Genomic DNA, 27,729 nt, shown 5'->3' with positions numbered 1-27,729 from the left:
GCTTAGTCGGTCACTGGAGGCTCACTCCGACACACGTCTTGCTTCCATGCTCAGTGGCGCAATTTGCTCCAACTTGGTGCAATAACATACGGACTCAGCCTCGCATTGCTCCAGAGCGCGAACTTTTCTGCATATCTGTGCAAGAGCAAATGACATCTCGATAGCAAATGAACATTGTCATACTCAGACTTCGTGTGGATCACGGTGAGTTTGTCGGCTAATAGTGGTAGCCCGCCAAATTGCCTATACTCGATCGCTCACTTCTAAGCGGATCTACCTTGTTCTTACTTTCGCCTTCCACGTTTTTTTTAAGAGAGAAGAGGGGAGCTCGTTGGTGTTGAACATTTTCATCCATAAAACAGTAATTTGCTGCACAATTGCGCACTCACGAGTTATTTCGCAAGGACCTATTTTCTTGTGGTTTTTTCTGGAACATTCAACTTTAGTCGGAACCTAAAGGTGCAACACAATATGGTTGCGCCGATTGATGAACGAAATGTAACATTGTGATCAACGCTGGCGATGGCTTTCCCTCAACGTTTTCATAAATTTCAGCCTTCTGAGTATAGCGGACGTAGAACCTACAATGTGTGTGTTTAATAGCACTAGGAAAAATTTTAAGTATATTCTTCGGAAATCATTCCGCTTGTTTTCTGACTATCTCTTCAATTAGCCGTGTACCGCTTGTTTGGGCTATAGTTTTCAGATATGTGACCGCTGTTCGCCCGAATTTATCTGATCACACAGCAGCCGCTAGTCTCGCCTGATTTTCACGACCAACTGCAGTTGTATTTTGGGCTCAGTCGGACGATGACACAGTTTGGAACCATTTCCGCAGTGGTCAGTGCACATGTGCGAGCAACAGCCCGTCATTTTTTTCGAAAACAGCGACTGAATGGCCGCAGTAGCTTCCGGACGCATTGCCGTGGCGCGAACATGGCTCTCGGTGCAGAGGCAGCCGAGATCAATTCGTTTCCCTGTAGCGAGGGCCCCTTCTCTTCACCCTACCCGGGGCGGTGGGAGGGAGAGCTTCAATAGAGACACCCTATAATTAGCCGACTCAGCTCGGCAATCTACCTTCCACGTACTCGACCGTCAGGAAAGCGCAACGATGTGCGAGGAGCACGCCCCCGGCGTGCTCCGGTCTTTCATTTATTTTATTTTATTTTTTTTGCTGAGATTTTGAGCTCATTACACGAACAGCTGTATTACATCGTGACGAGAGAAAAGAAAAATCTCTCACATTACAGAGAGTGGCATCGCAACACCTCTTTCATCTCCACGTCTGTTCGGCTTCGAAAGAAGGTAACCATCACATATCAAGCATAGAATAATATTTATTTCGATCGTGAAGTCACTCTTGATAAAGGCGTGTACAAGACTATGGCCTCTCTGAGAGGCATATAAAAACAACGGGGCATACATTTGATAAAGACGCGCGACACACGGCCGGCGCGTGCAGGCTCTGAGACTAGAAGCACGGGTAGGGGATGCGGGGTGGTCTACGGCCGGCTACCGGCCATGATGCGGCGCAGCCAGCGCGCCGCGTTGGCCACTTTCGCGTAGATGCCAAAGCGTCCTTGGCGTGCACAGCCTTCGCCAAAGCTGGTGACGCCAAACACCGTCCAGCGGCCACGGTCGTCTCTAGCCAGCAGTGGACCCCCACTGTCACCGGCGCAGGAATCGACTCTCCCGCGCCGATAGCCGGCGCACATCATGTTGTCGCTGATGAGGTAGTCGGCGTACACTGCGCGGCACTCGGACTGCGGCACGAGCGGCACCTGTGCCTGGTGCAACAGGTCGGAACCGTTGGCGTGCCTCTTGCTGAGCTTGCCCCAGCCAAGTATTGTGGCCAGCGCTCCGGGAGGGGGGGCGTCGCCTTGCTCGGGCAGGCAGGCCGGCAGCACGTAGGGTCCGAGCGTCAACGCGCTGCGCAGGCGCAGTAGCGCCAGGTCCATGTCCACGGTCTCGGGGTCGTATTCAGGGTGCGCGATAGATTCGGCTACTCGTACAGTGACCTCGGAGCCCTCGGGACGACCCAGGCTGTGCTCACCAGCCAGCACCAGGAGCCGCCGGCGCAGGCAGTGTGCCGCTGTGAGCACCCAGCCCGGGGCAATCAGTGTGCCGCCACAGAAGGGTTCGCGCCGCCGGTTGAGCAGCGCCACCTGCGCGAAGGGCCAAACTCTGTAAGGCACGCTCCAGCGCCTAAGTATGACTCGGCATCGAAGCAGCGAAATGCGAAAACACCCGTGTGCTTAGATTTAGGTGCACGTTAAAGAACCCCAGGTGGTCAAAATTTCCGGAGTCCTCCGCTACGGCGTGCCTCATAATCAGAAAGTGGTTTTGGCACGTAAAACCCCAAGTATTATATATATATATATTATATCGGCATCGAAGCAATGTGCGCTGATGTGAACAAGCTGAATTGCAAGACAGTCGTGACCATTTGAACTTGAATAACGAATGGCTTCATTGGCAACCTAGACCAATAGCATGCGATCCTACCTTTATTACCTCCGCGACACTCTTAATGCAATTGAAGCGTCCAGAACAAGCGATATAAGTACCACACGTTCATTGTATGCCCTTAAAGAGATCTCCGGCGCGTTGAGTCAGCACGTGACGAGACTGGCAGTGAACGTAAAGTACGCAGTTCGCCATAGCATGTGTAGCAGTGTCGTACATATTGTACACTTTTTCTCGCTACCGGTGAAAAGAGGTGCACTATCGCTGTAACGCAATCTGCCGTGCCCAAGAACTGCGGGAGTCGGCAAGTAAGGCTTCCTTCCAAAGTAGGAAGGAAATTGCTTCGCTTGTTGGAGCTGTTTCGCACACCATTGCAACGATAGGTGTCCACGTATCGGGCACGGAAGAGTGCGTCAAGCGCTTTCGTTTTCAGTAAACACGATACCAGTTCTCCCGCAAGACTCGTGATAACTTTCTGCCGGAAACAACAGCGCTTTCGTCAGTTGCGCTTCCTGATTTCATTTCTCTTTTATCGTACATACATATCTCTTTTACTGCGCAGAGCATAGGAAACAAATCTAGTGTGCCCGTAACGTCACGGCCTGGCGCAACGCTCGAATTGCGCATCTCACGTCGTTATGACGGGCAGGCTAAAAATAATTTGAAATGAAGTTTTCAAGATGTCAAGCTCTTTCACTAATTGACATACGTGTAATTATCTGCTATAGATTAGCAAGTTCAAGGCCAAGTGGCTAAATCAAAACTAAGAGTGGCGAGGAGCAGGTGCGCGTTTCGTTTAGTATGAACGATCAATTGATCGATTCATCCTGCAGCAACACTGGGACTATGGAAGATGCCGTAGTGAAGGACTTCGCATTAATTTTGACAACCTCGGATTTGTACATATACGTGTGCCTACACTTATTGGTGCACTTATTGAGTTAGCGTGCTGCATTTTAGAAATTTAGAAGTTGCTATAGAGATTTCATTAATGTTTTTCAAAGTCATGGGCAAGCCTCCACTTATCTATGACTATGGCTCCCGGCATTGCCTTTCGATCGTAGAGACGGTTAAGCGCATTCACTTAGCCTTGGAATAAAGCAAAGTTGTAAAGGCTGAAATCGAGTCCAAACAATTATGAATACATATATGGCTTTAGTTCCTACTTTTTGTGCTCCTCGGCTTCTGAACACAAAATAAAGGCCTGTTTTACGTTTTGCTGGCTTTAGGCTCAGAATGATGCAAACAGGATGTAACGGGAACCGGCAGCTTCTGTATCGAGCGCCACGAGCTGTCATGTGAAAACAAAGTATTGGAGAGACAGCTGCTCATTCAAATTTATGCATTTACTTGCTGGAGTACCTACAGCACTTGACAGTAGAGCGAGTAGGGCTGGTAAACAAGCAATTTATGAAAGAACGAAAAGCAGGCGAAGCTATTCATAACACCCAAGGGTAAGCGGACATTTGGCAAACTCGCAAATGCGCAACGGTCAGTAGAAATAAAGAGGAAACATATATTAAGGAAAACAACATTTACGACCGTAGTAAAGTCCATGGCCCGTATTCACAAGAATTTCTTACGTTAAAAGGATTTGTGCCAGCCAATTATGATATAGGACATATTATTAGCGAGAGCGATCAACCAATGAAATACAGCACTTACGAATGAAAACCTTTGTGAATGTGGCCGCATGAGAATAATAAAAATGCAGGCCCGTATTCAGAAAGCACGCTCAGTTTGTACGAACAAGTACTAGCCAATAGTGACAGCGAAACGGTTTTAACAAAGCGGCCGGCCAATGACAAACAACTCGTGCGAACGAAAAGCCTTGTGAATTCTGCCCGTGTGTTCTACGACTACAAATCGAAAGCACTAAGCATAATGTTTGAGTATTCACTGATGTCTTTAAAATGGCGGTCGAGACCAATCGACATGCTCTTTGCTAGATCGTACTCAAATGCGACACAAGTCTGTTGTCTGCGCGTTGATTGCGCCGAGTGATGACTCGACATGGTGTTATCTGTGCCCGTATTCACAAATAAATAAATAAATAAATAAATAAATAAATGTAATTAAATTTTCTACGTTAGAATTGTTCGTAAGAGCAAATGCCTGCCTGTCGTGACGTCGGACATAACGAACGCGGCCGGCCAATGGCAAGTAGCACTTACAAACGAAAAGCTTTGCGAATTCGGCCAGTCGTATGGTATGTTGTGGTTGCCAGGACCTACCGTGAGATATTTGTTGTGCAGTGACATTTGGCCTCGCTGATTGACGTGACCTCTGTTGATTGCAGTGACGCCTGGTCTTATCGAGGCATGTCTGACGATTACTCTTGCAAATAAGTGCCATTGCATTTACCTCAATTATGTAGGTCTATAACTATTGTTGGCATGAACAAACTGAACGAGCAGTCTAACTTATGATAACACGTGGCCCTGTTAGAAAGCAGTTAATGTTTTTTTTTTTTTTTTTGAAATAAGACCGCGAGACTTTAGTAGTGACGGTGTGGTCGTCCTGTGGCCCGGTAACGAAGTGGAAAACAACGACTCCCGTCCCTCTTTCGCGCTCCTTTTCCGCTTCTGACGGGTCTGCTTGTTGCGCACACTTTTCGGCCGCTTGGTCGCGCCTACCACGCAGACGCGCCCCACATCGCCTGTTTTGTTCCTCCTACTTTGTTTCCCTTCTGCGCAGCTTTCTTTCCTGCCTTTGCTAGTTCGTACGTGGTGGTTAGGGCCGGAGGGTGCACGGGAGGTCTCATTCCCCGTCTTCGTAACACGCTCACCTGCCACGGCCACCTCCCTCGGGCGGCGGGCTGCCCTCCAATGATGCGCAGAGCTGGCCTCTGCGGGCTTTTTGGCACGCCGCAGCTGCCCACCTGGGTCCCGTCGTAGTCCTCATTCTCGGACACCCCTCCTCCTCCTCTGGCTGTGAACGAAAAAAAAGAAGGACGTTGCACTCCGGCGTCTGCGCGTTTGGCTGAAGCTCGCACCTCAGCCTTGCCTGAGGGAGCGCATGCTCGGCAGTTCAATTCAATTCAATTTATTTCCAGAATTACAAGTGTTCTGGTGGATACCAAAGGCTAAAAGCTGTTGGAAAACAGCTTGACTAGGCCGATGGTCCATTACAAGGCATACATGGTGGTTGCATCAAAATTGTAACATTGTTAGACACTCAGAATAAAATCACTTACATAAATGCACAATAACAAGACCGAAAATAATATAAACAAATCACATCACACATCACAACACATCACAAATCCGCGGATTTAGCACATACGACAGCGGTCCTTATGGACCTTCACGTCGATAGCGATAACAATCGAGTCGAAAGCCTAGCAGGTTTCTTCGTTGCCACCTCGCGTTGGCTATCAGGATTGGCCGGTGCCCGTTGTTGCGCACGAACCGCTTTGTGAATGTGAACACAGGGTCAGGATTCACGCAAATTTTCATTCGCGAGAACTGTTAGTCACTGGCCAGACGCAATCACTGATAGTATGCTCACTGTCAGAACTGGCTGACGCCCTTTCACTATTTCTTTCTTTCTAATTTCTCTCTCTCTCTATCTATCTTTCTCTCTCATACATACACATGCCGGAAAGGATAAAAAAAGGGTGGAAGAAAGAAGAGAAACGGAGACGAAATTCAGCAATGCACTTAAATCAAGCCCACCGGAACGCAAGAAGTACCTGGCTCGAACAACCTGCATGAGAACTTACTGCGTGTCGGACGACGGGGCTACAGGTTTCTTAGCATGACATCTAAAGTTTTTGGGGAACCTTTTCCTTCACTCTAAAAAAACTGTTTGCAGCATTTTGCACCGCATCTTTGTCTCACTAAAGTAATCATCTACCTCGCGTGTCTTTTTTTTTTTTTCTTTAACGCTGCGCGCCCGGTGCTTGCAGGTCATGAACGACATGCGCGTTGTCAACGTGGCATATCATTCTTGACAGGAAAGTAGCGAGCACAGTTTTCAAGAAAGCGAACGCAAGGTAGACGACGATTATTCTTTGGGGACTAGATACGCCCCAAAGACCGTCAATTCCTTTTAGAGTGTTTTGATAGAGCGCGCACTGCCAGACGCATGTTTTCTTAAAAAGTATTGTGCTACCTAATATGAAGAAGTACGGCGTCGTTGTTGGGACTTGAGACGTAGTTTTTTTTATATAATATGTAGCAGATAGTCCCATTCGGCTTCTCTAGAGGGCTTACTGAAAGAGTTTAATATTTGCCAGAAAAAAATTGACATGTCTTGTGGCCTAATTAACAAAGCTCCACTAATTTAATCTTTACTTATTTATCTTAAGAATCAGATTGCAAATCCGTGTCAAAGATGTGCCACAAAAATGCATCCACGTTCTAGTTAACAATGTTCCGAAAGCTTACTTCACGCAGTTAAGGAAGAAACGAACTGGAACGCCACTGCATATGGGTGGAGATATTGGCGGCCGATATCTCAGCACTATTCGCCAGTATGAGGATTTATATGGGGGTATGACTCTCCCGTTATCCTGGTTCATTGCTGCGATTGCAACATGCACCATAAAGTCAGCACTTACAATTTTAATGTGAGAAAATTAATAGTCTAGGGCTTGTATTCACAAAGAAATTTTTGTGCTAGAGCACTGCATAAGAACAGGCTCCGGCTAATCAGGCTCCGGCTAATTGTGATAACGTACATGTTAGCGAAGGGGGGTGGCCAGCGGCGAAGAACTCCTATAAAGGAAAACTTTCTTGAACTTGACCCAACGCAGTGCCATTTCTGGTCAAATTGGTCGTCTCGGTTCATTTAATTCCATTTATTTTACCCTCAAGCTGTATACTTCAGTGCGCGGTTATAGCTTGATCCGCGGCCGGTAATTGCCTGCGCCTCCCTTTTTGTGACGCAATAACGCGCTGAGAGATATGGAGTATTGCTACCGTTATAATACCTCAAATTCGCCTCTCCATTGACCTTTAACTGAAAAATAATGAATATCGCACACCCGCAGTACGTATAACTTGGTATATCTGCATCACTAAAGGGTGCATTTGACATGCACCCATGCCTGATAACGAAAAGGAAAGAAAGAAAGAAAGAAAGAAAGAAAGAAAGAAAGAGAGAAAGAAGGAAAGAAAGAAATCGCAGCGTAGACAACAGGATCGGCATTTTTTTACACATCAAAAACGCTAAAGTAGTGTACAGGGAGAAAGACAAATATCGCTCTATGCATCAAATAGCTCTATCCATCAATTTCAGGCGACACCTTAATTATTGCCGTTAGCGTTTTTAATCTGGCAGCAGCAGTAGAACCAGCGGAAACTGTTCCAGTGCAACTCGCAGCCTCTCTCCCTCGTCAGCAGTACGTCGTCAACACGGCGCTGCCCGGCCGCCAGCGCGCATCACGCGCTGGCAGCCGCGCGTCGTCGTCGCGCGAGGTCGGCCACACCGTTGCTCTCACTGACCTGAGGCGAAGCGCTTCTCGCAGGGGCTGCCACGCACGTAACAGAGTGCGTCCTCGTGTAGATGGCCTTCGCCACATACCAGCGGCATCTTGCAAAGTCGCTGGCGCCTCGTTTTGCAGTCGCTGCTGCAGGGAGACCAGCCAGACCAGTCCGAGTAGACGAGGCTCTGCAGGTGATGCAGCACGCGGAAGTTTCTCTCCGAGGCCGCCGGCCTCCTGGCCGCGCGGGCGCGGAGCCGCGGCTGCGGGCACCGTTTCCCGGGACATGCGCGCACCTCGAGCCACGTCGGGCCGCACTCGGAACCCTGCGTCGCAAGCCGTACGCATTCGTGGTCAGCCACGGCCCGTGGCCATGCCGGGAACGTCGAGGAGTGCCGGCACTCACCGGCGGACACAGCTGGCGCCGACTCTGCTGGCATCGGCGGCAGGCGGACCAGGGACCCCAGAGGGCGGCGGCCGCCGGAAGCAGCAGGAGCGCGGCCAGCGCGGCCGCTCGGACGGCGTTCAGCACCATCTCTGGCGCACGTGGCCTCGGTCCCGTGCCAGGTGAGCGCTCAGGTGGGGCTGCAGGTGTGCCGCAGCTGCGGGCCCACGGGCCCTGCGCCGTAGGCGGCGCGCGACTCCAAGAACAAAGGGGCCGAGGGGTCCCCCTCGCTCGCACCGCTCTCCTCCGTCTCCCCCCCCGCAGGCGTTGCCCAACCCGGCGATGCACGTGGCGCCGCCGATAATCTCGCCGGCACGCCGCCATCAACGGGAGAGGAGGGTCGGCGGAGGCTCTACTGGCCCCGGAGGGGGCGGGACCAGAAAAGGGAGCTCCAATCTGGGCCTTACCCAAAGAGCAGAAACAATGGCCACGGTGAGCTCTGGACGAATGGCGGCCTGCCGCAGTGGAAGGTCGTGCTCGACTGAACGACATCTGTTACGTGTTGCCGAGCGCGGCATGGTCAAGCCTACCGCAGATGCCAATACGGAATGTCATAACCGACCGGATAACTATTCTAATAACCAACAGCATGATAACCCAAGGAATAATATGGATGAACGATGAAGTAGACACCCACGCGATAGTAGCGCGAAGGAATGAAAAAAAAAAAAAGCGTATGCGGTCCTTTACATTTTTTTTTGTCTACCCTCGCATTACTTTCTAGCTCTACATCGCAGATTTCCGTACAACTGATTTGTATTTAAATAAGTTACAATCTCTTTATAATTTCTTATAAGTGCATGCGCATACAATATCACGTGCGCCTTCGTACTGCAAGGATGTACGACCTAGTTCATGTCATCATAATTATTATTTTACCGCCCTTCCTTTCAGGCTCCAGTCAAGGGAACTTTATTACAGGAATCTCTCTAAATAAACCATATGTATTTTTTTTTCTTATTCAGTGGAAAACGTTGACCGTGGCGGATCAGACTGAGGTTTTCATTGTTATCGTGCAATCTGCTATTATCCTTACGAAATTTCTTTCCTAGCATATACTTACGGTTAGATTCGTAGCATCCATATCGATATCTAATATTTTCATGAGCCCTTATTATGTTTGTGAAGTTTAGTTATCATCGTATTCGGGACACTTTCAGGCGTTTTCGGAGTGCCGTTGGGTAATTTTGGGTAATGCGCAGTGACGTACGCATTCATCATCATCATCAGCCTATTTTATGCCCACTGCAGGACGAAGGCCTCTCCCTGCGATCTCCAATTACCCCTGTCCGGCGCCAACCGATTCCAGCTAGCGCCTGCGAATTTCTTAATTTCATCGGTCCATCTAAACTTCTGCCGTCCTCGATTGAGCTTCCCTTCTCTTGGCACCCATTCTGTAACTCTAATGGTCCACCGGTTATCTAACCTACGCATTGCATGACCTGCTCCGCTTCATTTTTTTCTCTTAATGTCAATTAGAATATCGGCTATCCCTGTTTGCTCTTTGATCCACCACCGCTCTCTTTCTGTCTCTTGACGTTATGCCTATAGCAATCTTCGTTCCATCGCTCTGTGCGCGGTCCTTAACTTGTTCTCGAGCTTCTTTGCCAGCCTCAAGTCTCTGCCCCATACGTCAGCACTGGTAAAATGCACTGATCGCACACCTTCCTTTTCAATGATAATGGTAAGCTTCCAGTCAGGAGCTGGCAATGTCTGCCGAAAGCGCTCCAACCCATTTTTATTCTTCTGCATATTTGCTTCGCATTCAGGGTCCCCTGTGAGTAATTGACCTAGGTAAACGTACTCCTTCACAGACTCGAAATAATATGAAAAAGAATGCTTTCTTGTTTTTCGAGCACGAGCATAGATACGAAAAAATAAAACGAAAAAAATATGGCAACGCATCCACCCTTTGCAGATGATTGGTGACGTTAATGCGATTAGAAATCTTTCCTACGATGGGTAGTATAGTTGCTGATAATATGTTTTGTATGTTATGATAAATATTATGAAGGAGGGCGCACAGCCAGTGTCACAAGCCCAGCGACACAAGTGTTGCTTTCGAATGCAGCACAGCCATTAGACCATGAACTGCACAGTGGCCCGAGTTGGCGGGGATACGGTTCGAGACATGCAAACATTCCCGGAAAGTGCGGCAAGTATCCTAAGCATGCTAATCCCAATAAAGAAAGGATCCTCCTGAGCTGCAATTTCGGTATATCATGCTCGTTAGCGGCGGTACAACTTCCCCCTTAGTATCGCGGGCGTAACACAAACCTTTCGCAGGTTTATGCACATCCAAACAACTCGTACATGAAAAATAGCGAAGCTGCATAAGGTGGCTATCACGCGCGCCCTTCGGAGGTCAGTTTGCCACTGCCCGAAGACTTTGCAAACGCTCCACAGTACGCGGCGCGAGTCCTTTCAAACGCTTAACTGAATCCGAGCTTAGTATGTACTTCTATAATAAGGAAATTTGCAGGCGCGAGTGTGAATCAGCTAGCGCAAGACGGGTAATTAGATTGCTGGGAGAGGCATTCGTCCTGCAGTGGACATAAAAACAGGCTGATTGTTGTTATTATTATTATTATTATTATTATTATTATTATTATTATTATTATTATTATTATTATTATTATTATTATTATTATTATTATTATTATTATTATTATTATTATTATTATTATTATTATTATTGCTGCTGCTGCTCTCCGCAGTATCTGACGCATGCTCATGGAAACGTATTCTGAAGCAATCCATTTCTGCGATATAGCCTCGGCAATTGTATCGCCGTCAGGCGCGCGCTGATTGGCTGGTTGAGCAAAATCATATGACGTAGTGCTCAAACAGCCAATCAGCTTACCCGATTTTGCTAAAACAGCCAATCAGTGCGCGCCGATGGCAAAGGCGTGGCCAAGGCGATAGTATCGCCGAAAGTGATTGTTTCAGAATAAGGTCCATGCATGCTGCGCCGGCTCTATACCGATGTCTGCGTGTGGCTGGCTGCGCGTTCCAACGGTCTGGTGGGGCTCCGTGGCTGACTGTTGGTATGCTACGTTACTCTAACTGTACCCTATTATAGACGCCGGCTTCCGGCTGGCCGTTCTCATTGACGCCCTGGTCATATCAGGCTGCTTGAGGTCTCCGGTGCCGGCTGCGTTGCTGACTGTTCTCTGGTTGACATTCGATTATCCTGATCAGACGTTGCTGCCGCACGAAAACCGCTCCGGATTTCGCCTCAACGGCTTCACTGCTAATTAAGTACGTGTAATAAACAGCGCAGTGTTCTTTCCTTTTTTCCTTCTTTTTTAAAACGCATTTACTTTCAACTTACTCTCAGATAGAAGACGCGAATGAAAATTGCCAGATCGCGTAATGCGACTCCGCAGGTTCGGGATGCCAAAGCGTCAGCTACACTTTTTCTTCAACCATTATTGGAAATTAAGTAACACATTGATTAACGCAAGTTCGACTTCATTTCTCAGGTTCTTCCTTGCATGGCGCCGGTTGTTTCGGTGAAAATCGAAGTTACCTTTGAAAAGAGAGAGAGGGGGGAAGGCATAAGGGAAAGGCAGGGAGGTTAACCAGGCTGAGCCCGGTATAAGCTACCTGGCACGGGGGAAAGGAGAAAGGGGATTGAAAGAGAGGAAGGAAGAAGTTGGCACTTTGCACTGTTACACACACAAACGTTCAACGCTGAGTCACTAACAGGCGGTATACAGGTTGGTGCATTTCAAGAAACACAGCAGTGCTTTTGTGGCACTCCTATCATCTTTGCATGTGGGGCAGTCACATAAGAGATGTTTGGTCGTTTCTTCGACACCACATGCGCTACAACTGGCAATGCCCGCCATTCTGATTAGGGATCAGTAGGCGTTTGTGACAGAAACTATAACTCACAGGCGACACAGTAACGTTTCTTTCCGTTGTTTATAACAGGGTAAAAGTTGTAATGTCCTATGTGGGTCGCTGGCATATAGGCGCCGGTGTGTGAACTCCGGTGTATTCCATTTTCTTAGAGTAACAATAAGGGCAAGACCGCTGAGGTGCCGCGCTGCATTAGTTCTCGACAATAACCTTTAAAGAAAATTCAAGGGTCGTATACTTCGCAGCTATTTTTCTTCTTTTTCTATTCTGTTTTCCCTTTGTCATGGGCTTGTTTAATGATCTGCCCCCGTTGTCGCTGAAATCGACCAACCGACGCGAATGATGATGACTAGAGGCCGTATTTTTAGGCGCTAAAAATGTAGGCTTTAGACATCTAAGACAGGCACAGAAAGCCTACTTTTAGGCCGAAATAGGCACTATGATTTGTTCGCAAACCACGACTTTTCTGTACTGAATGTTCTTTGGCGATTTTCATGGTAAGATATTCCAAATCTCTGGTACTGATTTAACGTAATCTAAAGATTTTTAATGTGACGTAAAGAGATTTAGCGTAAAATTTCAATGTATACCATTCCACATAGGAATTGAACGAACTGAGAAAGCTGAAGCTCTTTCGCGCCTAGCGCTGACATGCGTCCCAAAAGTGAGAATACCAAACATCTTTCAGAACTCTAATGACGCAGTCAACCATAACTTTAGGTCGACCCACAAAACTGCACACCAAGCCTGTGTATCCCGTGGACTCACTCGCAAATAAGCAACCCGGTCTTATCGCATCAGAACCGACTCCGCTTACACCCCGGTTAGTTGTACGCGGAGTCGGTTCTGATCACCTCTGGAAGGGAGGCTCGATAGGGCTAGCCTCCCGGCCCCTCGCCTCCCTTGACTCCAGCAAGGACTTTGAATAACGTTCTCTATCTCTCTCTTGGTTATTCAAGATTGGACGATGCGCTTCACCGCTCTGTGCCTCCTGTGGTGATATCAGCCACGTCGAACATTTCATTTGGCTATGCCCGCAGTTCGACACAGAAAGAAAAGCGATGGTCGACAGCTTGCCAAAGAATGCTCTTTCGCACAGGACCTTTGAAGACGTCGTTTTCCCGGGGGAGCCCGCGGCAATCAGGAAGAGGGTGCAACGACTGCTGATTGCCTTCATGCGAGACACGGGGCTCTTCGACACCTGGTGACACACACAGTTGCACTCACAGGAGGCTCAGGCGGAACAGTTGCCGGCTATGTATGCCAGGCTAACCCCGCCTGCTGCAACTGTGCAACTGCAACTCTAACTGCGACTGAAACTCTAAATAATATGAAAAAGAATGCTTTCCTATTTTTCGAGCACGAGCATAGATACGAAAAAATAAAACGAAAAAAAATATGGCAACGCATCCACCCTTTGCAGATGATTGGCGACGTTAATGCGATTAGAAATCTTTCCTGCGATGGGTAGTATAATTGCTGATAATATGTTTTGTATGTTATGATACACCACCACCCACCACCTACGCCAAACGGCGTTCACTTGTGAGGTAGCAACGCTACCATGCAAGCCATCGATTCCCAGGGATTAGTTGGGCACTCGAGAGCACCCCTTTTTTGTCAACCCGCATGCCGCACACTGCAAGTTAAGGACCACACAACGAGCGATTGAAAAAAAAAAAAAACTGTCGCGTGTACATTTAACAGACAAGAAGAGGGCGGTGTGGATCAGAGAGAAAACGATGATAGCCGATATTCTATATGAAATTAAGAGGGAAAATGGAGCTGTGCAGGCGGTGTGATGAGTATAGTGCAGATAACCGGGCGGTCAGTTAGAGTTGCAGAATGGAGGCTAAGGGAATAAAAGTGCAGTCGAGGACGGCGGAAAATTAGGTGTTGGGATGAAATCAGAAAATTTGCTGCCACAACTTGGCACCAGCTAGCGCAAGACGGGTAATTGGAGATCGCTGCGAGAGGCCTTCATCCTGCAGTGTACGTAAATATACGATCATATGATCATACTGCAACCAGCATACTTAGTACATCTGTTCGGAAACAGCGAGCCAGTAGTGAACATTTAATAGCCACGCTTTACTGCTAACAATCGCATCAGGTGGTCCAAGCACAAAAACACAAAATACGCAGGAAAAACCGCTAAATGTTTAATGAGAAGCTAAAATTCGTGCCTTATGAACTGAAGTAAAAAAAATGCAATAAGGCAAGAAATGTTGAATACTGTACGTTTAGAGGTCTTTTTAAAACCTATCACACTAGCACATGTTTATCAAGTTCAAGACTGTGCCTGTTCTCACTCACAATGAGATTGTACTGTATATAGCATGAAAACAAGTGTTCAACTTTGTCGGAGGTTAACGGAGGGTATTTCGATTGTCATATTTTTGAGGCCATCGAACTCTGGGATTATTGAGTGCGCCCCTGTGGGGATCTCGGAAATTTCTTTGAGAGGGAAAAAAAAAACGTTTCTTGTTTAACACATAATGCAAAATTTTCGACACCTGTTGCGATACACATAGGATACCTTGAACAACGTTATGGAGGGGTAGCTGTGTCTCACCTCGTCAACTGTTGACAAGAACCCTTCTCTAAGCGCTTTTTCTATATCGCTATGACTTTATTCTTCGCAAAGTTTTTTTTTGTTTTTAATTATTATCACACTTTTAGCAGTGTGTATCTCCTTACATGCACTTATGTAAATAAAAAAATCGGAGCGTCAACCACCATATGCTGATTTTGTTTGTGCAATCACGAAAGGGCGGAGGTGCTGAAAAAACATTCCGTGTAACTACAGTCTACAATAATTACAGTGAACATTGCACACTTCCGCTTAAAATAGTGGCAGTGCATTTTACAGTGCAGCCATCTTTCCGAGCTACAGCCCACATTACAACTAACTCTCTCAAAGGTGATGCGCATTTTTCGCACTAATGCTCGCCTGCAATAACATGGAGTACGTGGCGTGTCTACTGCCGAAGAAACAGACTTTTTATCGCCTTTTTATCTCTTATTGCTAATCAGTGATAGGCAATGGTGGGGTATACCCTCAACGATCAATAAGCGTTGCAACAAAAGCCCTTATTTGCTGCGTCACATTGCCAGGTGCATTGCCATTAGCAACATCATCTGCAAATGCCGCTAGGTCTTGAGGAAAGAAGACTCGGCTTTAGAAACAAAATTAGTGTAATAAAAAAGCATTTTCAGACGCTAAACGCAAGAATAGGCACATATATAGGCACAAAGGATCGAAATAGGCAGTTATAGTAACAAATGGCCATAATAGGCATTTATAGCTAAACCCCTGCCTAACTCATAATTTGTGCCCGCACGCCAAGAGGATGCGGTCCTGACGCGCGGAAACAAATAGGCATTTGCATATAATACGTTCTCTAATGATGAGACATGAATACAATCGGCCGAAAATAATTATTACGAAATAATATCCCCATAGATATTTAGAGAATATATACTTTTTCGGTGACACGTCATTGATCACGTCGGCGAACATCAGAAATTGCGCGGTAATCACAGGTTCGATTTCTAGATGCAGTAAACTCTCAGTTGTACGAACGTCGGTTTAACGAATATTTCAGAATAACGAACTTTTCGAAAATCCCCGGCAGTTTTCCTATGCATTCAATGCAAAAATCTTTCAGTTAATTTTTCGAATATTTCAGAGAATACTTCAGTTGAGCGAACTTGATCGATGGACCCGGGCTCATTTTCGAAATCAGTTCAACGAAGTTTTGCGCTCTGCAGCCCTAGCGTGTCCGGTGCCCGGCGCACCCAAATCGCCCCTCCACCGGCGGCTATGTGCAGTGTGACAGTGAGCTGGTAACCTGTGCTGAACTATCGGATCTGGAAATTGTTTCCAGTGCTCGTCCCGAAGAGGAAGAGTGCGACGAGAAAGATGCCATGGCAGAGGCAGATTCAAATCCTGTAATCCTAGCCGAGGCTGTAGGATGCCTTGGAAGGTTGCGAGACTTCGTGTCTCAGCAACACGCTGTGCCAGAGAAAGTGCACAAAAACATAAGCTGTCTGGACAGCTTCGTTACTTCTTGCGCTTTAAGAGCGTCAGTGCAATTGAAAATTTGATTTCTTTTTCAAAATGAGATAGGCAGCAACGTAACTTTTACGCACTTGGTATATATGGATATAAATAGCTCAATAAATTGCATTTCACGCTTCTAACTCGATGTCTGCTGTGCTCTATGCTGTTCCTTATTCTAGTGAATATTCAGTTTAGTGAACTTTCAGTTTAATGAACTTTCAGTTGAGTGAACTATTTCCTTGGATCCCGTGAAGTTCACTCAAGTGAGAGTTCTCTTAATTAAAATACACTAAATGAGTTTGACCACAGTGTTGCGGTCTGTGGGCCACGGACCGACGGCGACGTGTATATAACAATTTAGGCCACACGTCGACGGTGCAGAGTTGAACCTGCTGATCAGAACTCCAGGCAGTCGCCTCTTTCGCAGTAATCCTGAAACCTGGTCTACCGCATAGTTTTGTCCCGCAGTGAGCAAGGAAAGCTTTCTGGGAAAATAAGTACTAAAGCCCTAATGCATTTGTCTGCCATCTTGCGTATGGAAATGCAGAAACTTGCGTGTAGTATCGAAGTGTCTACAATAAGCGAACGCGCCTTGAGTATACTGTCTGGTTTCTATTGCATAAGTGTAACCTGCTCTCAGATGTAATTAAATGTTCACTGGCGACGTTTTGTTAATAAAGAGATATTTTGTATATGGTTATCGTAAAATTTTCCACTCCCGCCAGCGCGAAAAATGTGTCACCAAAAGGGAAGAAGTCTGGCCGAGAGTAGTGTAGCACTTCTACTCTAATGCGTTTCGCATTTCGTCAGTGGTGATAGCGCCGCTGCGTCTCTGTTATCGCCCCGGTCGTGAGTGGTGAATGAAAGGAAATGAGTAGAATCAAGCGTGAAGGAGGAAACATAGAGGGAGCTAAGCCTCGGATCAGGAAGGAGTCGCCACGTTATGCACCGGCCCTGTAATAATTCTATCACTTCTGCGCTGTTATGTATAGGAGTTACTTAACGCCTTCTCTGAAACACGCGATATCATCGACACACACATGTCACATCGCGTTTTATGTTCTAAAACAGCAAACTTTCCAGAAATTGGGCGTGAGATGCACAGATGTGAGCAGTGGAATCGATCCTAAGGTGAACTGGCCCGCCATCGGGACACACGGATGCACGACGCCAACAGATGTCGCCGGGTGTTCCCGACGCCTTTTCGAGTATGTCGTATACCATTCGGCAACAAATGCCGACGGTCTTCGAGGAGTTCGCTTGCCCAACCGCAACATTGAAACGGTGTATTGCGCAGCTGAGCAATCACTGCTGTTGCGGTGTCTTTCAGCCTGTAGGCAAGGCATTCCGTTTCTGTGACGGCAAGGGGTGACGATCGCCGTATGCCAGGACTAAGCGGCGGTGGCGCGTGGATGAAGGGGCTTTAGCCAGGACGATCGCCGCCGAGATCACGTCGCGTGCCGTGCAAAATACGGCGTGCCACAATCTCGAAGGTCGTGCACAGCTGTTGCGCTTTCACTTATCCGGCTGAAGGTTACGAAACTGGACAGCGCTTGGCGAAATAAAAAATGTCTATGCATTGCTTTCTGGCATGGTACACTAAAGGAAACACGTGGCAAGCCGCAAGTCACAGCCTATCCCCAGTACTCCTTTTTTTTTAATGCTTTATCATGAGGAGGGACAAAATGGGAAAATGTGGATCTGTGTGAAGTGTGGGAAGCCGGCCTCGTGGTAAAGGGAATGGGAGGGCTTGGAAGACGATATATGGCGCGTATGGAAGACGATATATATATATATATATATATATATATATATATATATAATATATATATATATATATATATATATATATATATATATATATAACATGAAAGATTTAACACGACGTAAGTTGAAACACGTCCTTTTTTTACCTTTTGGCAAAAGCATACCTTTTTGGTATGCTATACGAACACAGACAGTGTGCATTTTTTCGCCGCCACAACTACATACTATATAATCATATCATGAGAAGCCAACAAACACTGACACCAAGGACAACATAGGGAAAATTACTTCTATTTACTAATTGAATTAAAGAAATGATACATTAATGGAAATGAAGGTGGATGCATAAACAACTTGCCGCAGGTGAGGAAGGATCCCGCGTCGTCGCATTACGCGTGCGATGGTCTACCAATTGAGCTACAGTGGCGCCGTTTCCCCATCCACTTTCTAGGGTATTTATGTTTTACTACTAGATCTAACCCTGGGATATATATATATATATATATATATATATATTAACGAGAAGAAAGGGGGTTAAACGAGGGGCCCGATTTTTATAAGAAGCTCACAAACACTGACACCAAGGACAACATAGGGGAAATTACTTGTGCTTAAGCACAAGTAATTTCCCCTGAGAGGAGAAGGGAAACCGACGGGCTCGATTTTTAAATCATAACGATATAAAGCCAACAGACAATGCTTCATTTCATTGTGTGTTGGCTTTTTATGATATAGTGCTGCAACTTACGGTGGGCTGCTCTGGACCACCGTCAGTTGCATTTCGCTCCTCAAAGAGGCAGGACGTGTGTCGAGCGAACTACTGAATAACACTTTGCAATGACTTGAGCGCGGTTTAAATCATAGATCCCCGACCTCAAAGAGGTGTGACGCAATGTATTTCTCTCGCATTTAGCGCTAAATCGTCACAGATTTTTTTTTTTATGTGTGTGTGTGTGGAGCTTCCTTTGCCAAATCCCCCACCCCCAAAAGTTTGCTTCACCTGCACGTTTTTTTTTTTGTTATTGATTTTTCATTCCATTCCACGTGCCAAGGGTGTGCAACATGAAAGGGAGCCGAAAGCCGCTCGGTGTGGTTTAGACACAACCTGCCGCGTGGAATCTTTGACGATTTCGCGTGGCGTCTATAATGTGCTTGAACGAGGAGCTGGTCTTTTTTTTTTTTTTTTGCTGTTTCTGACGAGGACGGTTAAAAAGAAAATCGGACAGGAACAAAAGTCCACTTCACAGGAACGCTTATTCGTGGGTTATCCAGAGTTGCACCTTAACCTAAACCGACATTATATCATTGAGAAAGTTCTGTACCAGCGTGGAATGACAACGTTGAAGATGTATGCGTACTCCGTAAAAATCACAAAGAGAAATTAGACGTTGCTGTATAGGCGCATTTTGTTCGGTTATTACACGGTTAGGGATTGCGCAATTTGCAGAAGGATTCTTTCGACTCTAGAGGCACGTGCATCAGCAACCAGTAACGGCTGCATCTTTCTTTTCGTATTCTTCTTTTCGGCATTCTACACTAGAAAACTGGTTTACGTCTGAAAAGGAAATGTTTTGAAACATCGCGCTGTTCAGAGTGCATCGTCTTTCCACTTTAGGAAAGGAGGCAATGAGAAAGAGGTGAAGACAAACTAAACAAAAAAAGAAGGATAAAAAAAGAGCGGTAATGGTGCAGGAGGCTGTTTTTCTTCTAATCTTATGTTATTGCTGTGTCAACAGGAGAAGGCAGGCTCTCCCCGACGCAGCTACAATGCTGGCCTGCACCTGTGGCAATATAGACGCGAGGAAGCCACTCCGCGAGCGTCTCAGGCACGCTAAAGAAAACACAATGACGCCGCTCGCACCGGTCGCTGGCGAGGGAATGACGAGGAGCGAGCCGTCCCAGCTCCCGCGCGCCCAGCGGCGAGCCTCATTGCCTCTTTCAGTAGGTAAAAAATAAATAAATAGATAAATGTAAGAAAGGAAACGGCAGAAAAAAAGTGCATCAGCTGTGCGCCATGGGCGAGCCCCTGCACCAAACTGCGCGAGAGTTGCTGCCCTCTGCGACCAGCGTAAACCACTCGAGCCGGCGACATAAGCAATTAACTTTGCTGCAACTCACCCTTGACGGCACATCGACCGTGCTGAAGCGCAGGTCTCCGAGCGTCAAGTAAGGTTCACCGGGCGGTGCTCTGTTGTCGCGAGCTAGTGCGAGCGAACGTGACAGGCGTGTCCGTGACGGCGGTTCGCGCTCCAGAGCGCGACCGAGGGAGTTGCGCGGAGACCCGCACCGCTGGTCGAGTGCGGCGCCGGCGCAGTTTCCCAGCGCGAACGCGTTCATTGCCAAGCGGGACGGCAGCGTGCTCCGGTGTCAACTTACTTGGCGCGCACGCCGAGGCTGCTGCTTATCCTCCGGCAATGTGAGCCGAGCTTATCGCCGCGCTCGCTTCTCCGCCCGAAGAGGAGCGTCCGGAAGGAAGCTGCCTTCCACCGCGCGGGGAAACAAACGAGGCCGGCGCATTCGCCCGCGGGTGGCTGCAAGTGGGAATGCAGTGCGAGACGCCCGAGCTCTTCGCGAGAGCGAGGCCAAGTGGCGGGATCCAACCGGCGTTTGCAATAGAGTTATGTAACTTGTAAAAGGGTTATGGAGCTTGTAACGTTGAGCGTTTGAGCGTAAAGCAAACGCCATTTGTACGAAACATGCAGGCACTTGTGTACACTTGGAACTCTCAGGCACCAAGGGCCACCTTGAGAACTGCTTACGGTCGGGTGCACGGGTGCCGAATCTGCTTCGAGTGCACGATCCGAATCGATTGCACGGTCGAGTGCACGATCCCTGGGTCAGCGTGGTCCAACAAAGCTTGCAAATGGTGATTCTCGGCAGGCCGTTTCAAGTCTCCGCTCTTACCGCTCCACTGATACCGTTCCAGCACGTATGGTAACGCAGAAACAACGCAAAAATGAAAAATCGGTTAAGAAGCCCCATCGAATTTTCCACACTAGTTCACCATGACGTCGTGGATTTTGAAAGAGCATATTCATCTCTAGTTAATTGTTTATCGGTAAGAATGATTACATTGCATCCAAAAGAAGTTGAAGGGCCAATCTGGCTAGCTTCGACAACTTTTCCGGTTCCAAAATGGTCCAAATACGAGAAAAGTCACCGAAATACGTGACGTCACAGTAACGTCACAGCGAATGGAGCTGAGGTTTCGGTGCGAGATATAATAAAAGAAAGTTTGGCCATCCCTTCTGTCCGCGAATAATTAACCATTTCCTGTCAGGTTAATGAAAATAGAGTTCTGAGATGATGCACTACAGTGTATAGACCGACTTTGTAGTTGCTCCTTGGTATCCCTTCCAGCCCCCTTAGCAAGAAATAATTAACCATTCTTGGAGTATCCCCTCAATAAAGAATTGTGTTGCCCAACTGGTCGCCGCTGCGTATTATTATTATTATTATTATTATTATTATTATTATTATTATTATTATTATTATTATTATTATTATTATTATTATTATTATTATTATTATTTGTTTTGAGATCGTTCATACACTAGACAGGAAAGGGAAAGTGAGGAGCAGGGTGGCAACTGCCACCAGAGGGGGCACAACGCCTGGCTACTCTTCAGAAAGGAGGACAAGGAAACGTAGAAATGGAAGATAGTAAGAAGGGGAGGCTAGAGGGAAGAAGAGAGGGCAGTTAAAAGCAAGCACGTGGTGAGTGAGTGAGTGAATAAACTTTATTGTAGGTCCGGCGAGGACGCGAACTTGTCGCGCACCCGGCTAGTCCCACGTCGGGACCGGCAGGTCTAGCCCACCGGCCCGGTCGCGGGCACGCTGGACGGCCAGGATTTGCTTTTCCAGAGCGGGGCTACGCAAAAGCGAGTCCCACTCCTCCTTGATGAACTTGGGGTATGTCGACCCACACTCCCACAGCATGTGCGCTAGAGTGGAGGTCTGGCCGCAGGAGGGGCAGGCGTCGTCGCGATACACGTCCGGGTAAGCCTCGTGGAGAACGGACAGACACGGATACGTACTGGTCTGCAGAAGCCTAAGCGAAACGGCTTGCGCCCTATTCAACTTGGGGTGAGGGGGTGGAAAGACCCTTCTAGACATGTAGAAGAATTTAATAATCTCGTTGTGAGTAGCGGGAGCGTCCCTGTGGCCGTAGGGAGGAGGGGAGTCGGTGCTTCTTGCAGAGGAAGCGCGGTCGGTGAGGTCACGCGCAGCCTCGTGAGCAGACTCATTGAGGTTCGGGGGAGCACCCTCGACCGACCCTACGTGAGCTGGAAACCAGTGGATTGAATGATGCGTGAGAGCATCTCGACTCGAGCTGCTAAGAAGACGAGCAGCTTGCTTGGCGATGCAACCCTTCTGAAAAGCCCTAACTGCTGTTTTGGAATCGCTATATATCTCGGATCCACGACCGTCTAGCAGGGCGAGGGCGATGGCGGCTTGCTCGGCGACACCGGGGTCTGAAGTGCGAATGGAGGCGCAGTTGGAAATCTTGCCGCTGGAGTCGACCACAACGATGGCAAAGGTCTTCCCATCGCTGTACTCCGCGGCGTCGACGAAGCCTGCTCTAATGTCTCGTTGCTTGATCTGTTTGAGGATGGCTGCTGCTCTGGCCTTGCGTCTGCCCTCGTTATGGACGGGATGGACGTTTCGGGGCACAGGGGCCACTTCGAACTTGTCTCGAATGCACCTGGGGATCGGGGTACTGACCATCGGGAATCCCGCAGGTTGGTAACCCAGCTCTTCGAGGATGTGTCTACCTGCCGCTGTGGTGCTCAAGCGAGTGAGTTGCGCGCGTTCTTGGGCTTCGGCAATCTCCTCGGCAGTGTTATGCACCCCCAGCCTAAGGAGATCCTCGGTATGGGTCCTGATGGGTAGCCCGAGAGCCCTCTTGACCACTTTGCGGATGAGAGCGTTGAGTTTGTCGTTTGTCCAAACTGGAATTGCGTTGTTTTAACGTTATTTCCGTGAGAAAGATTCATGTTTTCGCGATGGATCTCGCCAAGCTTTCACGGGTAGAGTGGTTCGCAGGCTTTAAAGCAACATTGATTTCTTCTCAGTATTAGCAGCACTCATTTTCAAAATTTAATCGTTATGCACAACTTTCATTGCGCAGTTCACGCCGCGACGTGTTTAGTTTCTCTGTCGTATGATTGTGCTCGCCGTGATAACACAAGTTGTTGTTTCATGTGTTTCACGTGTTTACATACACGTGTTGTGCAGTTCTCAAGGATGTCATTTTTCTTCATATATTTAAGGCATTATAACGGGAAAATAAATTTTGTTTGCCCCTTTTGGTGTAGCTAACTTTCCTTTTCTTTAACATTTTTGCGGCGTGAAATTATTCCTAACTCGATGTGATGGTCTCTCATTTCTCTCTTTTTTTTAAAAGCTACTACTCGATTGATTTCGAGAAGCTGACTATTTGCACACCTTGTACAGCGGGCTTTCCTTTCTTTATTCGAATACTTAAACAATTGCAGCAGGTCCAATTGAATCTATATATAGCAAACCTTTGCGTGAGTCCAGAAAAGTCGGAACACGAGTATACGCACGCACGCACGCACGCACGCACGCACTCACTCACTCACTCACTCACTCACTCACTCACTCACTCACTCACTCACTCACTCACTCACTCACTCACTCAAGCACACAAGCACACAAGCACACACACACGCGCGCGCACATACACACCCACGCGCACACGCACGATCACACACACACACGCACGCACACACACTAGTGCTGACGTGCACAAATTACGCGTATACCGAGCCTTTTGTTAAGCGGAGTTGCTTACTACTAGCGAATACGACGGATGCCTTGTACGCATGATGGTTTCAGAGGCACCATGCGCATATGCACGAAGTGGAATTCGAATCCATTCTATCCGCCAGGAGCGTTTGCTTCCTATTTACCATGCAGCCGTGGATGCGCGAAGGCGAGCTTTCTGGTTCTTTTTACTGCGCTAGCAATTACAGCTAACCCTAGATATAACGAACTTCAAAATAGCGAGATTCTCGATATAACGAAGCATTTAACTTTTCATAGAACGACAGAAAGATGAGCTAGTTGGTAAGGATTCATAATGTAAAAAAGGGTAAGGCGTGCAGACAGGGACACAAGAGGAGAGAAATGGACTACAGGAACGCCGACTATCAAGTGAAGGAAGCACTGAAGCGAAAAAGAAAGAAGACAAAACTCATCTGCGCATGCGTTGGAATGGTAGCACCACGTGTCAATCGGGTACACGTGCCGGTCTACGTGAGAGCTAACTGTTAAGGTAATTAATCTCTTTCTTATGTAAGATTATGGAAGGCTGACTCACGCACACACTTCCACCATTATTGATATGCCATGCCTTGACCATAAGACTTCATATTCCTATGCCTGTACAATATCGCACGTTCATTGTTGCGTTTCGCCTGCGACACGTGGTTTTGCCGGCGCGACTGCGGCGGGGCGGCAGACATTTTGGCCCGATCGTCGTCGCCGCAACACTCATCGGCAGGTGTTTCCAGGCGCGACTGCGGCGATGCGACCGCAAAGGGATCATCCTCGCATTCCAGTCATTGTGCCCGAAACAGGCGATGCCAAAGCAGGGATCATCCTCGCATTCCAGTCATTGTGCCCGAAACAGGCGATGCCAAAGCAGGGATCATCCTCGCATTCCAGTCATTGTGCCCGAAACAGGCGATGCCAAAGCAGGGATCATCCTCGCATTCCAGTCATTGTGCCCGAAACAGGCGATGCCAAAGCAGGGATCATCCTCTCATTCCAGTCATTGTGCCCGAAACAGGCGATGCCAAAGCAGGGATCATCCTCTCATTCCAGTCATTGTGCCCGACCGGCAGCGCTACAACAGGGTGCTACGAGATCGTGCTCGACAGGGTGCTACGAGATCGTGCTCGACATGGTGCTACGGCAGCGCTTCGACAGTGTGCGTCACCATTAGCCCATTGTACATTCACGTGCTCGTCTTTTGAGGGGTTCCTTCTTGCCCTCAACTGCGAGAGTATAAAAACAGCTGCCCCCGGACGCCAAAAGGAAGGGCTCCGATTTCTTCTGTTGAGTAAAGTGCTCTCCCGTCTCTCTACTTCGGTCAACCTGACCGCCAACTCTTTGCGATGTTAAAATAAACAAGTTGTTTTGTTGTTACCAGTCGACTCATGCTTTGCCGGGACCTTCGGATGCTTCGAGTTGTACCCCAGGCCGCCAGGCCAACGCTACCCTTGGGGCTTGCGACCCAGGTACAGCCACGGGCGTCAGCGCCGAGTTCCCAACAGATCGTACCAGCAGTCCGATCAAAACATCTGGTTGGCAGCGGTGAGATCGCCTCCGACTTCAAACAACTGTCTGCCAGCGGTGAGATCGCGACAACGGAGGCCAGCAGCGAAGAGATGCAGTTGACTGTATGCTGAGCAGCTCAACGACGATCCGGGAGCAGTGCAACGAGCCCTGTGTGACGACTGGTTGCCTGCAGCGGAACGACTGCGCGGAATTCCTGCCTGCGAGGTTTGGTGAGTGCGGGACTTTCTTCTTCTGAGCTTTGCCAGGCTTTTGTTAGTGTTAGAAACAGAGCTGGTAATTGTGGTTGTCGTTGCTGCCGGGTTAGTTTGCGGCAAGACAATAGTAAGCAGTAGAGAAAGCAGCATTCAGAGCAGCCATGGATTTGAAGTCGTTGCGCAAACCGAAATTGTTGGAGCTTGCAAGAGAGTTGGGTCTGGATGTCTCGGACAAACTCAGAAAACCAGAACTGCTAAAGGCTATTCTTGAGTTAGAGGCTGAGGATGACGAGCTGTCGGAATGCCTTGAGACCATTGAAGAGAGGGAGACTGCAAAAAGAGAAGAGCGTGAACGTAAAGAACAGAAAGAAAAAGAAGAGCGTGAACGTAAAGAACAGAAAGAGCGAGAGCAACAAGAGCGTGACCGTCAACACGCTTTGGAAATGAAGCGTCTTGAGGTAGAGATGGAACGCGCTCGTAATGGAAGTCAGGCACACGGTGCAGGAGAACGCGTATTGTTCAAAATGACTGACCTGATGCGGCCGTTTAAGCTTGGAGAGGACATTGGTTTGTTCCTGGTTAACTTTGAGCGAACGTGCGAGAAGCAGGGGTTCTCTCGGGAAACGTGGCCACAGCGCTTGCTCACTTTGTTACCCGGCGAGGCGGCCGACGTAGTCGCTCGCTTGGATAGAGAGGAAGCAGAGGATTTCGACAAAGTAAAATCGAGTCTGCTAAAAAAGTACCGGCTGTCTGCGGAGGCGTTCCGTCGGAAGTTTCGGGAAAATGAGAAAGGCAAAAGTGAGTCATATACAGAGTTTGCGTATAGGCTTATGTCGAACATGCAGGAGTGGCTCAAAGAAGAGAAAGCGTTTGGTGACCACGATAAAGTTCTGCAGTGTTTCGGGCTAGAACAGTTTTATAGTCGGTTACCGGAGAACGTGCGATACTGGGTCTTGGATAGGCCAGACGTTTGTACGGTGGCTAAAGCCGCTGAGCTAGCCGAGGAGTTTGTGACGCGTCGGGCTCGCGGAGCTAAGGACGGTCAAAAGGGTGAATTTGGCTCGAAGTTTGAGAGGCCAAAGTTCACACCCATGAGATTAAAGGGGGACACGCGTAGTGCGGATGCGAGCGAAAGCAGTCCGACCAAACGTAAAGAGACGGCGGCAGCCAAACGCAGAAAGCGGTTCGAGATGAGGCGAGCGCGCTTGTGTTATACGTGCCAGAAGCCGGGTCACTTTTCGGCGCAGTGTCCGGAAACAACACCAAAAGTTGTGTTTTTTTCAATAGGCAGCACTGACGAGAACATGAAGCTTCTCGAGCCTTACATGCGAGACCTCCTCGTGAACGGGAAAGAGTGCCGAGTGCTTCGCGATTCCGCAGCTACGATGGATGTAGTTCACCCGTCTTACGTAGAACCCCATATGTTCACGGGCGAGTGCGCGTGGATCAAGCAAGCCGTGGAAGCTCATAGCGTGTGTCTGCCAGTAGCAAAGGTGCTTATTGAAGGACCTTTCGGAGCGCTTGAGACAGAGGCGGCAGTGTCATCTATGCTGCCACCCCAGTACCCGTACCTATTTTCAAACAGGTCCGATCACCTCCTGCGCGAGAAGGGGCTTTTGTTTGGTGAAGCTAGTGTTCAGGCCTTAACCAGGTCGAAGGTTCGGGAGCTCGCTGCAAAGGCGGTAGTTGCGGGGCCGACGTTATCAAACAACGAAAAAGGGTCAGAGGCGCAGCAAGCTGATATTCAGAGCACGCCCGAACTGAATAAACTTGAGTCCGTAACGTTAAAGGCACCAGATACCGGAGAGGAAAATCCCGATGCGGGAAAGTTAGAAGAGCTATCTACTGATTTGCTCATCGCGCCTACGTCAGACGGACTTGATAGGTTGCTAAAAGTCAGCCGGTCGGCTTTGATAGCCGAGCAAAAAAAGGATGGCAGCCTGGAAAACGTGCGCTGCAATGTCAAAGAAGGTATCGCCAGGAAAACTGCGCGTTTTGTGGAAAGAGGTGGAGTCCTGTACCGGAAGTATCTAGACCGCAGAGGAGTGGAGTTCGATCAGCTGGTCGTGCCTCAATGCTATCGTCAGGATCTGTTGCGCTTGTCGCATGGGGGTTCGTGGTCCGGACACCTAGGAGTTAAGAAAACTAAGGACCGTCTCTTGCAAGA

At 48.2% G+C, this 27,729-nt stretch overlaps 1 protein-coding gene across 1 annotated transcript; it reads right to left on the bottom strand.

Annotated features, from left to right (window-relative positions):
• Positions 1 to 1,319: 1,319 nt before the first annotated feature.
• On the bottom strand, positions 1,320 to 20,405 carry LOC142558457 (uncharacterized). The gene is made up of 5 exons (XM_075670591.1): positions 20,158 to 20,405; positions 8,301 to 8,741; positions 7,917 to 8,220; positions 5,255 to 5,397; positions 1,320 to 2,165 (listed from the first exon to the last, which is right to left on the bottom strand). Exons 1-5 carry the CDS (start codon positions 20,374 to 20,376, stop codon positions 1,503 to 1,505), a joined length of 1,770 nt encoding a protein of 589 aa, XP_075526706.1. The 5' UTR covers positions 20,377 to 20,405; the 3' UTR covers positions 1,320 to 1,502.
• Positions 20,406 to 27,729: the final 7,324 nt, after the last annotated feature.

This window comes from Dermacentor variabilis, chromosome 1, assembly GCF_050947875.1.
Source record: "Dermacentor variabilis isolate Ectoservices chromosome 1, ASM5094787v1, whole genome shotgun sequence".
NCBI lineage: Eukaryota > Metazoa > Arthropoda > Arachnida > Ixodida > Ixodidae > Dermacentor > Dermacentor variabilis.
This window is presented reverse-complemented; position numbering and strand designations above follow the sequence as displayed.